Here is a 17066-nt window from a genome sequence, read left to right as displayed (position 1 = left end):
CATTTTGTTCACTAATGTTTTCCCTAAGTGGCTCCTTGTTGACCCCTAATTGACTTGTTTGAGGAGTGATGTGCGTAAAAAAATGGAATTTGACTTATGTAGGCCTATAATTACTGTTTTAGAAAAAAACCTACATGATTTACCAAATCACATTTTTCAGGACAAGCATTAGAAATAGATTTACCAAGTAAGACAAAAGCAAACATAGCAAGCAACAGCATAAATATTCATATACACGTCAAACAAAAGAGACTTTCCTACCATGTGTGCAGGTGGATGGTGGATAAGGGGCTTGTTTGTAAGTAGAAAGTGGGGCAGTGGGGCAGCAGGGTCTACTTTAAGCAGACTGCTTCTCAGCACCTCTCACTTGAAAGCTTGCCCTTCTTTTAGCTGGTTTTAGAGCTGGTGAGAAACTGTGTTTTTGTGGAAAATGGCAGATGGGAAATGAATTTATTGACGAATCTAACTGCTGTTTAAGGACCATGCAGGATATTACCTGAATCCCACAGGACACTTAGTGACCAGTGGGACCATAGAAACTGAGGCACAACCATGGCAATGTAAGTCCACCTTTATTTTAATATTGGGTATGTTGTTGTGCACTTAAAACATTTTCCAAATAACTTGCATTGTTTTTGAACATGAACGTCAAGATTGCTTTTTATGTGGATATTTAAGTGAACCTACCTGTCTATGAACGCCCAATTCCAGTGTTTCATGTAAGTATTGTGGTCTGTATGTTGTTATATATGTATATAATGTATTGTACATGCTCTTGCTTAAATATGATACATTACAATTGATAATATCTTTGGCCCTGTATGACTTGTGATTGCTTAAATGGTAAAAAAATGGTAAAAAAAAACCCCTAAAAACTAAACAAACAAAGGAAACAAAACTGCTCCTACATTCTTAAAACTGATGGTTCCTTAAGGGTTCTTTAATAAAGGGAATGGTTCTATTTAGATGAGTTCTCATTCTTAAATGGTTCTTTGTGGAGAATATGTTGCATATGGTTCTAGAACCTTTTTGAAAATGGTTCTAAATAGCACCATAAAGGGTTCTGCTATTCCTACAATGTCATAACAATTAAAGAACCCTTTTTGGTGCTACATAGAACCATTTTCAAACAGGTTCTAAACAGAACCCTATACAAAACATTCTCCATCAATCTGAAAATCGCCATGCCAATAATGTTTTAATGCATGAAATGGTTCTATGTAGAACTCATGGTTCTAAATAGGACCATTCCCTTTACTAAAGAACCCTAAAAGAACCATCTTTTTAAGAGGGTAGAGTTTTAAGTCCATACTGTGTTTTTTTTTCTTGAAAACCGAATTTTTCATGTTCATCCTGCAGGGAGATGCAGGAGAGGGTTTATGTACTGGCGTTTGTTACTGTGGTCGTCTGGATCCAACTACAAGCTCATATTCGGAGCTGGAACAAAGCTGATCGTTCAATCCAGTGAGTAAATTTAATTCTTCACTTGTTTTTCCAATGGGGGTACAATGTGTACTCTACATTTTGATCAAAATTGGCTTTTCTATTTGATTCAAACTCAAAGTTGGAGTCTTCTGACTGTTTCTGTACAATCATGTAAAATGTAAATGTAAAATGTTTATAAAACCCTCAGTCAGTCAGTGATCTGTCCATGGGGATGCGTGGATATATCACTACTGTCGGAACAAAACCTGGTATCTCCAAAATGGTAACTTCACAGGAGAAGGACTTTACTTTTAATGCAAGTCAATTGAACCAGATTTTTTTATAAGTCATTTTGGGCCATTTCTTTTGGTCCATTCATCATAAAATTTACACACAATGAAAAGGCCAAGAGGCTTTTTCAAATTATGTCAAAAACTGAAAAATTGTGTTTTCCCGAAAGCAGCGATATTTAGCATTTAGTGGCTTATGTCTTTTAAAATATCTCTTTAGAGGTTTACAGTGCCAAATCTCAATAACTGCTCGCCCTGAACTGAAACTTAATGGCTCAAGTCAAAATACATGCAATCTGCATACGATTGTATGTGACATTTCAACTTATATGCTATATTCCCCTATTCATAAAGGTATTTTTTTGGATAGCTGAGCATTAAAGGGCATTCATTTTTAAATGAGTCATTGTACTTGGTTAATGTACTGGTGTATCAGACTGTGTGACATCTGGCACTAACAATAAATTCATCTTTGGTCATGCAACCAAGCTTTTCGTTGAAAACAGTGAGTTCAGCATTTATGTCTTACACATTTATTACTGATTGTATCTACTTACATTTAAGGTGAATACAATGTGATATCTCAACAGAACATTGAGCCTGTCAAATGCTGTCAGTTGACAATCAGTAGACAACCATTCAGTTTCATAGTTATTTGATTGACATATGTTTGCAATATACTGAGGAAAATATTCTTATTTCTACTAAAACTAAACTGAATTTTAGTTGTACATAAAAAAAAGTAGTAATGAATTTTTCTTATACCTGATTCTTACTATACACCGCCTATAGATGAGTTAGTGGTTCTGAGTGGCGAGGGATTTTTGTTATGGTCTGTACTTTGGTGTGACTAGAGGAAACGACAAGATCATTTTTGGAAGTGGAACTAAATTAACTGTGGAATCACGTAAGTTTACACTTTACATTTTACAATTATGGCATTCGACTTACAAGTTGATCATTTTACACAGGTAGGCGAAGGTAGGGTTAGGAGTCTTGCCCACGGATTCTTTTTGGTATAGTATAGGGTGCTTGCCCAGGCAGGGGATTGAACCCCAATGTAAGTTCTTTAACCTTTTCAGGCATAGATGTGCCATAAGCATAACTATATAGGATAACTATATAGGATCAATCATTCACCAATCATAACAGATCTGCTGTAAACCAGCAGCTGGTTTTGGTTTGAAAAGAGTAGCATTGACCTACAGTCAACTTATGTCTATATTAACGTATTTAAGTGTAGATACTGCTAGTGACAAAGGGTTATTGAACTGGTCTTGTTTAAGAATGTAAGCACATAAATGGCGTGATTGTTTTACATGAACAAATCTATATATTATCAAAGAGATTTTACACTTGGAAATAGTTTAAGTAGCGAAGCTCAACATTCACCATTCATTTCTAGACTCTTTCAACACCATTGAAATATTACCTTCCATTATAAATATTACAGTATCTCCAGGTTAAATAATACACATTATTGTTGAACGTACATGCTAACATTGTTGGGTAACAGTGAGTGAGTTTTTAGTCTGGGCTAAACTGCTGTGTGAATACTGGTGGAAACAACAGACTTATCTTCGGGAGCGGTATTAAGCTCACAGTGGAGAACCGTAAGTTTTATTTTTTACATTTTCCTTACAGAACTTCATGTAATCATATTCTGATTTATCACTAGTAACACTGCAGACTAAACAATGTGATGTTATAATAACAACAGCCCTCAATAGTAACCCCTCAAATTTGTCTGTATTGTACTGTGCAAAAGTACTAAGCATATGATAAACTGATGTGTAAAGCTTGGGCAGTGAGCATTTATTTGTTCAGAAAATACTAATATTACAATAAATGCAAATAAATAAAACAACAATGCATTGTGAGGAAGCCCAGTATTTATAGCTGTCATCCAATACCAAAGTAAAATAAAATAAATTACATCAAGAAATCCATGCAGTGGCTGGAGCGTAGCAAAAAGAACCAAACTTATGTTCTTATGTTTCTTACTTGTTATGGTATTTATGTGTATTTGATTTTATTTTAATGTTATATTGTCTTTACTGGCAACTATACTGCCAAGATAAACAGTTATAAACCATGTTCATGGGTTCTGCACAGTAGTGTAGAATATATATATATATATATATATATATAATATATATATATATATATATAGGAAGGAAAACCTTGTATCTCCATTTTTGTCGTTTTTCAGTTTTTTATTTGAAAATGCCTGTTGTCCTTTACAGTATGTATAAATTTTAATGATGATTGGACTAAAAGAAATGACCAAAACTGACTTGGAAAAAAGTCTGGTTCCATTGACTTACATTAAAAGTAAAGTAGGTTTTTTTCTTCTCCTGTAAAGTTACCATTTTGGAGATACGAGGTTTTCTTCTGACTTTAGCGATATATATTATAAAAGAATAATTTACATGAAGACTTTAAACAAGTTTAAAAATGCTAAAGTTTTGCAAAGACCTTACAATAGGTTAATGTAGTGAGGTTAAGGGAAGTGTGAATACTGCTGGAGACAGAATCATTTTTGGCAAAGGCATTCAGCTGTTCATTGAAAAAGGTAACATTATTTTAATGTTCGTCTTCATTTATGTTGACTTATATCATGGGAATACTTCATAAAGAAATGGGGAATGTGAGATGACTGGCCGACATTTTGTAATTTCTAAAGTGTAGCATTAACATTATTTGGTCTGTAGTCAACTATTTTTTCAGACATTTAATGGAAATAGTTATAAATACATTTCTTAAACTGCTAAAACAACATTGACGAGCAACATACTAGATGCTTGATTTGATCTTAGATCAGTTTAACTTAACTAAAAATTGAATCTACGGAAAGTTAATCTACGAATATGTATAAAAGTTGTGAATATAAGTAAGGGTTGCTAGGTTCTGACACAATAAAGTCAAAATAGCTTAACAACTTAAAATAAAATAACAAATAAATAAAAAATTATTATTTTTTTGCTATGAATACTGAGAGAAAACATAAAAAATAAAAGTGAATCAATAAATGGAAATTAAAACAGTTAAAATACACCAAAACTATCAATAAATATGTAAATAAATGCGGAAAAATAATGATAAAATAAAAAGAGCTGATGTGATCACAGAATCCAGCAACTTAATTTATTTAATTAAAAATAGCTGAGTGAAATACAAACTCTGATATTTGGTGGACAAAGTCTTTTACTTATTATTTTGCTATCAAAAGTCAGAGAGCATTTCCAGAATCCAAAATATGCGATATGAATCAATAACTGGAAGCACTCAGTTTTTTTTATCATTATTCAGGTATATTTGATAATCTGTTGATTGTCTTTCTGGTGAGTAGTATTTGATGAGGAGTGTACCTCAGTGTGAATACTGCTGGGGCCACCAAGATCATATTTGGCAGTGGTACCAGGCTGACAGTGGAATCTAGTAAGTTTCATCTTTGTAATATGATACAAGCCAATTCAGGGAAAGAGGTGCACCGTTACACTGTGTTTTAAACCTTTTTATACAGTACATAATGAACCTGATCTTAGCTGTAATAAGTAGCCTGTATAAGTGTTTACTTAGAAAACACTGAGTCGATTCCATAAGCAGATCTAGAACTCATGTATGTATGGTTCACGTATGGGTTTGTCATGATGTGTGACTCTTGGCAGTAATGGCAAACTGGTGTTTGGTCACGGAATCAAGCTTTTCATTGAAAAACGTGAGTTCATTTCTAAAAAGTCTTATGTTTTGTAACACATTAGTGCACATATAAGCAGAAAACCTTTGGTAGCGTTTAATCAAAGTCGAATCCGATCAATAATTATGGGAATGAATGAGGATAGTTCAGTGATTGTTCCTTTAGTTAACATACAGTGCTGTACAAAAGGCAATCAGTTATATGTTGAAAAGCTATTTTTCTGGACAGTCAGCATTTATTTGTTTAAGAAAATGTTAACATTACAGTTAATACAAAAACCTGAATAAACAACACATTGTGATTTGATGCGCATCAATGTGTTAGCTTAACCATTTCCAGGCCTCTCCTCAAGTAAGTCCAGTATTCAGAGATTTATAGTTATCATACAATACCGACTTTAGCTTACAATATGTTTCTAACCAAGATATCAATAACTTTAAAAAGAAAAAAAGTTATGCTTTACTTACTTCATTTATTCTAACGTTATGTAGTGGTTTTAGTGTCAAAAATATACCTTTTGTGAAGATAGATTTTACGCAATTGGTTGGCTACAAGTGGCGCAGTACTGTGTGTCTTTTTCAACATGTCCTTATTAGATATGTTAACAGGCACGAAACTGGCTGTGGAAACATAAGTTTTAAACACCACTAATAGAATATGTAGTCCAAAGTATGAATAGTGAAACAGTAAATATTCACTAATAAAGCATTTGTAATAGTTTGCTGGAGCAGTTAAGAGGACTCGTGAAAGGTATTTCAGAGTAATAAGATCTATTAATCTATCCTAAAATTTAATATGCAATGTGCTGAACTGTTACTGAACTGCTTGGTAATACAAGAACCAACTGTTAAGCCAAAGCTAAAAGTTCTAAAAACAAGCTTTAACTTTTTTGTAATATATACAAAACTTTCAGCACCAGTTTAAGCTTAAGCCTAGACTAAAAAGAATGTTAATGTGCTATGCAGTCTAGTGTTTAGGTTCACGATGACACTGTTTATTTGGAAATGGGGCATTTCAGAGGTGTAATTTTTGAGGTCAGCTTTACAAATAATCTTTCAAATTCAAAATTATGACTTTATTACAAACTTGCATTTTCCCTTATGGGCTAGCAGTGAGAAAAAGGTTTAAAACTGAGAGCGGAAACATGTTTATTTACTTTGATATGATTTTGCCTGTGTATGGTATTTCTGTAAATACAACTCAGACTGATCAGGTTTGACATAAATTAGGTTTTAATAAATTAGTATACGTTTGTCAGTGATCTCAGAGTATTCTGAACTAGCATCGTCTTTAGCTGGAGTATTTGTTGTGGTGTGCTCCTTTGTGTGACTCAGGGTGCTACCAAAATCATTTTTGGAAAAGGCACCAAGCTGGTCATTGAATCTAGTAAGTGACTTGCCTTTGAATATTGTTCATAGTTGTAAAGTCCATGCTGTAATTGTGTATTTATAGTTAAAAGTGACCAATACCTTCACGCAAACTCAGATATGAAAGGCTGTAAGCAAAAGTTTGAAAACCCCCAGTTAAAATACATGTATTGCTGATTTTGTAAGTAAAAAAATAAGTTAATGTCTATAAGAAATATTGTTGATTTTCTAGATAAAATGAAATTAATATGTACAGGGAGTAAACTCAAATATGCCAAATTTTAGCACACAATTTCTATTTATTTACTGAGTGGACATATTGGAAAAAATAACTTTTGCACAACATTTTTTTTTCTGTATTACTTTGTCCCCAATATGTTAAATCCAGCAAAAAAACAGCAGTTGTGCTTTTATTGTGCTCTGCAGAGGATGTGTTAACTCAACATTATGCACACAAACTTTTGCATACAACCATATATTGTCGATTCGACAAACTCATTAAATTCAGTTAAGCAAAGTATTGGACTCTACATCTTTTTGCACAGTTATGAAAATCATTTAGCAACTTATTTATTTTGCCTTATATGTAACATCTGATGATGCCCATTGTTTAACTCTTATTTTTAAGCACAGATTTCCAGATTTTCTGCATTTTTGAGTCATTTAAAGCAAAACAACAAGTGATGCATTGTTTTTGCTCACTTTAAAGCTAATTAAGACATTAAGTCAAGCAGTGTGTGCATACTGATAAGAGGAAAGTTATTGATCTGGCACATTCTACTGAGTGGAAGCTATTACTAGAAAGCTGTTCTTTGGTCAAGGAACACAGCTTATCGTAACATCAAGTAAGTAATTATGTGAGATTAATATGAATGTTAAGATAATTATTGCCATTGAAATGTCCTGTTAGGGCTAGCATGATATGTATTTAAAGTTTTTTTTAGTAGCCAGTGAGCTTTGTAAGATTTAATAACTGTTATATATTTTAGCAAAAAGATTACAGCTGCAAAAGGCCCAGGACATACTATACAAGTAGCTCAATAACAGCATTCAAATGCAAGACACTGTTGGCATTAGTTAATATTTTAAAGATATACAGTTTCTGAATGCTAGATGATATCGTCAGGTACATGGTATGCACAGAGTTTTTGTGGTAGGCTGTAAGTATGTGTGAATACTGGAGGATACAGACTTATCTTTGGTGCTGGAATACGTCTAGTAGTGCAATCAGGCAAGTGTTTCTATTCGACTCGTTACATAGTACAATATAAGACATTTAACCCATTCAGTTCAGTATTCTGTATACAAGGCAAATGTATACAGAATACTCAACCCTAGAAAACTGTGTTTTCTAAGTGAAAATAAACAAAATATGTCATTCTCTTAAAAACCTAAATATAGCATTTTTTCTGCAAATTTTAGTGCATTTTGTCTGTTTCTTAGTTTATCTGTTGAATTCAGCAAATAGAAGTAGTTGTGCATTAAAATGTGCTCACTGTAGAGTGTGTGTTAACGTATTTTCACTTAGAAAATGAAATCATGTCATTAGACCGGGGTGCCTAAACTTTTGCACACGACTGTCCAATGTCGGTTTTCAAAGAGGTTTGAAAAGAACAAAAGTTGACACACTTTGTTAAAAATACAGTTTTATTCGGCTAATAAAGGTGGCATTAATCATAACACACTATACCCTATTATAAATTTTATTGATATACTATTTAAATTATGCATTATATATAATTTATTTCTTGTATGTATAAAGCCAATGCTTACCAATGTATATTCAAAAAACATATAGAAGACAGAGATTACAGCAGGCATCAGGGGGCTACAGTGTAAATGTTATGAAGTATAACAGTGTGTGTCTTCTGGCTATGGAGGGAATATCATATTTGGGAAAGGCACAAAATTGCTGGTTCAGTCAAGTAAGAAATTTCTCTAATTCAGTTTTGCATGTTGCTGGCTTTAAATGTGAACACGATATAAATGCTCATGTATAAATATGTAAAAAAAGAACAGCTTGTGATTGCCATATTTTGTCATTTGAATTGTAAAACTACTGTAGGATGCTAAAGTTACATCGTAAATACTAAAAAACTACTGTATGATCCTAAAGTTAAATCGTAAATACTGAAAAACTACTGTATGATCCTAAAGTTAAATCATAAATATTGAAAAACTACTGTATGATGCTAAAGTTACATCGTAAATACTGAAAATCTACTGTATGATCCTAAAGTTAAATCGTAAATATTGAAAATCTACTGTATGATCCTAAAGTTAAATCGTAAATACTGAAAATCTACTGTATGATCCTAAAGTTAAATCATAAATATTGAAAATCTACTGTATGATCCTAAAGTTAAATCATAAATATTGAAAAACTACTGTATGATGCTAAAGTTACATCGTAAATACTGAAAAACTATTGTAGGATGCTAAAGTTACATCTTAATATTCATATATTCAGGCTCCTAGAATACATAATGCTAGTTATTTTATTCACTGTGCAGTTATTGCTATGAAGTTGCTAAGTGTGTGAATGCTGGGACTGGATATGGAAAGTTAATCTTTGGATCAGGCACAAAGTTAGTAGTTAATTCCAGTGAGTATCATGTATTTTTCATTTCATAGTAATTGCGATACAGTCATTGAAAAATTGTTTTTCACAGTTCAAGAAATAGAAACTATGTCTCAAGTCATACTGCTATGTCTTATATCTCTTATCTATATATCTCAAATTTACATTAATCAATATTAATATTATGCCTCGGTAGAGTTTAGGATGATGTATGAACATGAATATACATACAGTCTATGTAATAATTGACAGTAGTTAAAAATGTATGTAACTCATTTTCAGAAATGTAGTAAACATCGCTACTTCATATAATTGAGGGAAAACAACCAGTATGTATTTGTCAAGCCATTTAAAACTGTGTGACTGGAGGTACAGGAGGATATAGAGTAATATTTGGAAAAGGCATAAAACTTACAGTAAATTCAGGTAGGACATAAATAACTTTCATATTGGTAGATCATGTTTGAATATATAAAATCACATGAAATTTGAAATTCTTCATGTTTGGAGTTCTGTTCACTAAGAGATAAAATACTTTCTCTCAGTTTAAAACTCAACAGTAAAGATTGAATTAGATACAGTAAGGATGATTTGAAGTATATTAAGATGTAGGTTATCAGAGGGAAGTTAACAAACTGACATATTTCACTGTGTGAATGCTGGAAATAGGCTGATCTTTGCTGAAGGAATGAAACTTACTGTAACTTCAAGTAAGTAATTAGCAGCATTAACATTTTGAAGTCAGGTTTTTACTGTTCTTGTGCTATGTTTAGTATAATGAAATTACATAATCACATAGTTATGTTAATTAATTATGTTTATATTCAATTTAGAGTGCTTTAGTTTTCATTTTAATGAGGAAAAATGTTTGTTTATCTTTCCTCAAAACAAAGCTTATATGCACAGCAGTAACATTTCATAAAGCTCGAAGCATAACAAAGCATTCCTTCTTCTACTCGCTAATACAGATCTTGCATTCATTGATTGGAAACATATTTGGATGAATTTGTTAATATAAACTTCGGTGCAAGATCTAATGTTAAAGCCAACTTGAAGCTGAGTTTCCATTTTCCATTTGACTACAACTGGACATTGGGCTATTTTGGCCAGTTTTAGTTAGCATATTTATTTTAAGTCTGGAATCAAAAAATTCAAGTTACTAATTGTAATCCACATGTAGGTCCTCATTCTTGCTAAATCTAAACATGAATGAAGTCCATTTTCACTCATCTTTTCTATGAACTTAATTCAAATTATGCCACACATTTCTATGCCATCAAATAGACTAGAGTCAGTTTACACAGACTTAGTTGCCTCAGCCTAAATTTCAATTGTTGATGAAGCAAATTGAATCGTTTTAGTGTCGTTTATTTGGGTTTCAAAACAAACAGTTTTCATTCCTTAATGTAAATTGAATGTACTTTCATTACTTTTTACTCAATTTTACTTTATTTAATACTGACATATTTTCAGTTTGCAAGTCAAACAACTCTTGTTAGGTCACAGTGAGGTTTGTGAATGGGTTTTAGTCACTGTGTGTATGATGCTGGCAATAAGATCATATTTGGAAGAGGTACAAGACTTACAGTAGAAACAAGTAAGTGTGATTTTAGTCTTGATTAAATAGTTCTTCAATAGCACTTAAATGATTATACACTGTTGTGTCTGTCAGATGCAGTGACTATGAAATTTGATTCGATAATATAAGTAAAATAAGTGTAGCCTTGTCTGACAATTTGTAAAATATGGAAGCGATTGACTTTATTAAACTTAATGACACTTCAAATACATTTATTCATTGTAAATATGATGTTACACAACTGTTTAGTTTTACAGATCCATTGTTTTTTAAGAAATACAGTTTCTATATGATATTACTGTATGAGCATAGAGTATTTGTTATAGACTGTAAGATTGTGTGAATACTGGTGGAGGCAAGCTTATCTTTGGTGCTGGAACACGACTCATAGTGGAATCAGGCAAGTGTTTCTTTTCAAGTAATTAAATATTAGGAGACTGGAAAATAAAGGTCCCTAAATGGTTCTTGGCTCAGTTTTACACTCATAAATATGGTTGTTTAAGTGAAACTATAGATGAACCACTTTTCTTTTTTTAGGAAATAAGAAATATGCTTGAAACAAGCAAAATTATCTGCCAGTATATCGTGGGCTCTGTTGCTAATCATTCTATAATGTGAGAGTACAAGTTGTTTCCCAAGTGAAGTTTTAATATGGATATTTGGTAGAATAGCTAAAGCTGGTTATTGTATTACAGTTTAAGTGCAGAGTTAGTGTTATGGAGTTCCACAGTGTGTGAATGATCAGACTACTTATGGAAAGTTGATCTTTGGATCAGGCATAAAGTTACACATTAACTCCAGTGAGTATGATCGTCTAAAAGTATTGTTCTTTACATTATCAATCTCAATATTTAGACTGTTTATTCCTTGGTTAGGTAGTGTTAGAGTGTTTCATACAATGGCAAGAATTCTGTTAGAATGATATCATTTTCATAGATACCATTAAAGCCAGATGTTTTTCTATGGCTCATTATATCTTCTGCCATTTTATTGACTACTTTCCTTTTTTTCAGTAATGTATGTCAAGGTAAAACGGAAAAGTAAAACTTCATCATAAGTCATACATTAATATCATGTCATGATATTATACCATGATATACCATGCAAAGAACCATTTAAGCACGAAATAGTTATATATAGAACTTATGGTTCTAAAAAGAACCATTCCCTTTACTAAAGAACCGCTGAAGAACCCTCTTGTTTTATAGTGTAGAGATGGGCATTATGATGGTATATTATCAGTATTATGATAAATTTTGTTATTGTGATAAACAATATGCTTTTGTGAGTGTAAACACTGATCAATTCCATGTTTCATTAGAGAGCAAAGCAGAATTAGTCTGGTTTATTTGGGTTTGGGTATAATGCAGTAAAATGAGTGGTATGAATATAAATCATTGTACCCAGAGATTGTGATGGGAGTTTTTAAATGCAGCACTACTAGTGTATTTTGTCCAAATATAGTGTGTCGAAACCAGTATTGTGACATGACATTTTTGCCATATCGACCACCCCTAATATCTTGTAGTCAAATTTATACTAATCAAAAGAAATATCATATCTAGATATATTAAGGCGTATTAGGCTAAGTTAGAAACATATATTTACTACAATAATTACAAATCTAGGTTGTCAACAAGCTTGAGATTATCTTGTATTTGTCAAGCCATTTATAACTGTGTGGCTGCGAGTGGGGGGGCAAATAAAGTAATATTTGGAAAAGGCATAAAACTTACAGTAAATTCAGGTAGGATATACATACTTCTTCATATTTGTAGCTTAACGATCTTATAAAAACTTATTGTACTGAATACTATGAAATGTACCTGTTTGGTTCAAGGTACTGTAAACGTAATAAGTGGAAACTATCGATGAACGGTGCATATATATGCTTAATATAAAAAATACTAATAGGACATCAGGACAGTAGTGGAAATGCTATGCTGTGTAACAGTGTGTGTATTCTGGCTACGGAAACAAAGTAATACTTGGAAAACGTACAAAACTGCTGGTTCAGTCAAGTAAAAGTTGTTTAATAATAGTTATACAGTAAAATTTGTATTTGCTAGAGACATCAGCTTCAGAGTAGAGTTAATGTTATGCAGCTCCACAATGTGTGAATGTTGGTGGTGGAACTGGAAAGTTGATCTTTGGATCAGGCATCAAATTGATAATTAATTCCAGTGAGTATCATGTGCTGTTCTTTTGTATCTCATTACTTTGAGCCTTTAGTTGGTAGATTTCATTGTTTCATTCGTAGAATAGTACGTCTGCAGTAAATGGTCAACATGATTGACTCTTCAAGCTGTTTGGGATATTTTTTGTTGTCCAGCTTTAGTAAAACTGAAAGGTTGGCTTTAATATTAGATCTTGCACTGAAGTTTATAATAACCCTTAGAAGTGGTCATTATCAGCGATTACAAAAACTTACTGTAATTTGATATTATATTACATAAGTCTTTGAGGAAAGCAGAGCAATTCTGTACAAAGCGTGTAAGTAATCAATGTCTCTTTTGTGGTCATAAATAGTAGAGAAGATACTTTATTATGACCTAAGTTACTGGCATGCATGCAAGCTCATCTTCTCTTTTTGCTGTGGATTTTTATCATTTCTTGAAATTCAAATGGACAGAAATGCGTTGAACCTGAACTGGTCAATATGCTATGTAAATCAAATTTAAATGAAATATATTACGCGACTATGTAATAAATTATGTGGATATGTTTTAATACTGTAGAATGACAGCAAACACTTGCAAGTTATAAGTTGTTATTATATAAGTATAATTGTATATAGTAATTGTACATAAATGTATACAGTGGGTTGAAGCCAAACAACTAGTTTATATTTGTCAAGCCATATAACGCTGTGTGACTGGGAGTGGAGCAACATATAAAGTAATATTTGGAAAAGGCACAAAACTTACAGTAAATTCAGGTAGGACCATGCATCATACTTTTCTTTTATACTGGTAGATTAAATACTCTTGAAATTACTTAGTATGTATTATGAGCTTCGATAATGTTTAGAGTTCAGCATAAAAGTGCTAAAATACTTTAGCCCAGTTTAAATCAAACAGTGAAGACAATATAAATTTCTCGATGTTTTAAAGTGGATTAGTCATCAGAGCAAAGTTATTGAACTGATGTATTCTACTGTGTGAATGTTGGTGCTGCAAATAAGCTCATCTTTGGTCAAGGAACAAAACTGACCATAACTACAAGTAAGTGATTATTGACATTAACAACTGGAACACACTGTAGGGCTTGAAAATGATGCATGAAAATGACAAAGATGTTAGGGTACCATGCAATATTCATATTAGAATATTAAAGAAGTATATATATATATATATATATATATATATATATATATATATTAATATGCATATGTACATGCATACATTTAATTATGTAATTTCCACATCTCTGGTAAAAATGAATGATAGGAGAATGAAGTTCACAGTGAGGTTTGTGAATGGGCTTTAGTAACTGTGTGTATGGTACTGGCAATAAAATCATATTTGGAAGAGCTACAAGACTTACAGTAGAAACAAGTAAGTGTGATTTTAGTCTTGATAGTTATTAAAAAGCACTTGAATGATTATAAACTGTTTTATAACACCATAAGATTTGTTATTGCTGAGATAATATTCCATACTTATTTCTGCAGTTAGTTTTTAGGTACATTACACATGAATATTTGTAAAATATTTGTAAAAAAGTGAATATAAAATTTAATGAATCTGCAAATTATATCACTTTGTTCTTTGGCTAAGTATTTGTTATAGCCTGTAAGTCTGTGTGTACGATGGTGGAAACAGGCTTATCTTTGGTGCTGGAATACAACTTTTAGTTGAATCAGGCAAGTGTTTCTGTTTAACTACTACTTACATATTAGTTTATCTCCATACATTCAGTTAATCTGCTGAATGTAACATGTCGAAAACTGAAATGTGTCCTGTGCAAAAGTTACAGCATATTTTATATTTTATGTTTTATTGTTTAAGAATATGTAAAATTCAGCAAATAAATAGAAATTGTGCAGTAAAATTTGTATTTAAGTTTTTTCTTAGAAAACAAACAAAGCATCTGACAAAAAATATTTGACCAGGGCTATTTTAACTTAAGGACCGAGACGCTGCAGGGAAAATGTTATGCAGTGTTTTAGTGTGTGTCTACTAATTATGGAAACAAAGCAATATTTGGGAAAGGCACAAACCTGCTGGTTCAGTCAAGTAAGAACTTCGCTACTCCACTTTAGATTTGCACAATATATCCAAAATATAAATACAGTCATTTGCACAAGTTTAAACACCGAAAACATGAAAATAACACTTTATCTCTAAATTCTCTATAGGGAGGAAACCTAAATATGTAATTTGTCTTCAAAATTTATTTTAATTTAACATATTGGAAAGAAATAAAACTTTTTGCACAGTCCACATTTTACGTTTGTTTTTTATGTTAAATTCAGCAAACAATAAACATAACATTAACACATATAGCCTGATATCTTAGTTTAATTTCTAAGTTTACTAAATCATGGAAAATATATCAAAATATAACTTCATTCTTTGTGAAAGTGATGTGTTACACTGTGGTTTCAGACAACAAAATTTTCATGTTATACAGTTGTGAATGCTAGATGATATTTCTGCATGTAGTATTTGTAATAGACTGTAAGTCTGTGTGAATACTGGAACAAACAAGCTTATCTTCGGTGCTGGAATACAAGTCATAGTGGAATCAGGCAAGTGTTTCTGTTGAATATTAGGTTATTATATATATTAGGTTATTAGGTTATTGTATATATATATATTAATTACCTTACTAGTTCGGTGTACTGTAATGATAACATGGCAGAAGATTGCTTTATATCGATTACACGTAAACTTACTTCACATTCAAAAGTACAAACCGTTTTTTCGGACACTGTAGTGAAAATGTCATGCAGTGTATCAGTGTGTGTCTGATGGCTATGGCAACAAACTCATATTTGGCAAAGGCACAAAACTGCTGGTTCAGTCAAGTAAGAATTTTCTCTATTTGTATACTGCGCTTTATATTGAATGACACCTGATATATACAATTGAGCACAATATATGTCCTATATAAAAATTACAGCCTTAGACTTTGGCCTTTAGCTAATTGAACTGAACATTTGTCTTACTGTTTGTGAGAACAAAAGTTAACAGGTGGAATGTTAAGAGATACAGTGATATTTGTTAGAGGTACTCTAAGGCTAGTTATTTTATTTGTATAAGGCTTCAGTGTGGAGTTAATGTCATGGAGTACCTCAGTGTGTGAATGATGGGAGTGGATATGGAAAGTTGATCTTTGGATCAGGCATAAAATTGAGCATTAATTCCAGTGAGTATAATGAGTCGTTCTTTCTCATGTCAGTATTTTGAGTGTCTGTTCTTTGGTAAATTGTTTAATTGGTAGAGAGAATGAAGTGATTTGTACTGAGTGTATATTGATCCTTAGAAATGGTTGTGGCTTGATATAACATTGACAAAAGTGGAGAAATTCTTTCAAAATTGTAGATTCAAAAGTTCACAACTAGAAGATATTTTGCTATGAATTTAATTAAATGAAAAATTATTGCTGTGCATACAACTGAGTCACAACTGAGTTAGAACTGAGTTACAATGCAGTTAAATGCAGTTAATTGTAGTTATGTAATTGTATTCAAATAGTAATCATTCTGAATAAATAAGTATTAAATTAGTATAATGCAGGGTTAATTACTTGAATATCATGCATAGATGGAATAAACTCTAAGGAACTTACAATTTTATAATTCTCTCGATGGTGAGAATGAATGGTACTCTATAAACAGAAATCTGCTACAATTACCAAAATATATATACTTATTATTATATATATGTATTATATAAATTCATTTAAACATTCATTTAATATCTAAATACAGGTACAAACATGCAGTAATGTTTGAGTGTGAAAGGTTTACAGCCTCTGAACTGTTGACCATAGAGAAATACATAAAATGTATACAATAAATTAAGAGAATTTTGGAAAACAAATTACAAACATGCAATAAATGTAGGTGGTTTACAGGGTTGAGAGCAGTCAACTAGCTTATATTTGTCAAGCCGTA

The 17066-nt window shown here is 31.9% G+C and overlaps 1 gene segment (V, D, J or C); it reads left to right on the top strand.

The window, feature by feature from the left end:
• The first annotated feature begins 287 nt into the window (after positions 1-287).
• LOC118826189 overlaps positions 288-17066 on the top strand; it is a 91146-nt gene continuing 74367 nt past the window's right edge. Inside the window, 2 exon segments of the C gene segment in view lie at positions 288-560; positions 1360-1464. Coding sequence covers positions 1380-1464 — 85 coding nt within the window.

This window comes from Colossoma macropomum, unplaced genomic scaffold (genome assembly GCF_904425465.1).
Source record: "Colossoma macropomum unplaced genomic scaffold, Colossoma_macropomum, whole genome shotgun sequence".
In the NCBI taxonomy this organism is placed as follows: domain Eukaryota; kingdom Metazoa; phylum Chordata; class Actinopteri; order Characiformes; family Serrasalmidae; genus Colossoma; species Colossoma macropomum.
The sequence above is the reverse complement of the archived record's forward strand: the minus strand, read 5'-3'. Positions and strand labels throughout refer to the sequence as shown.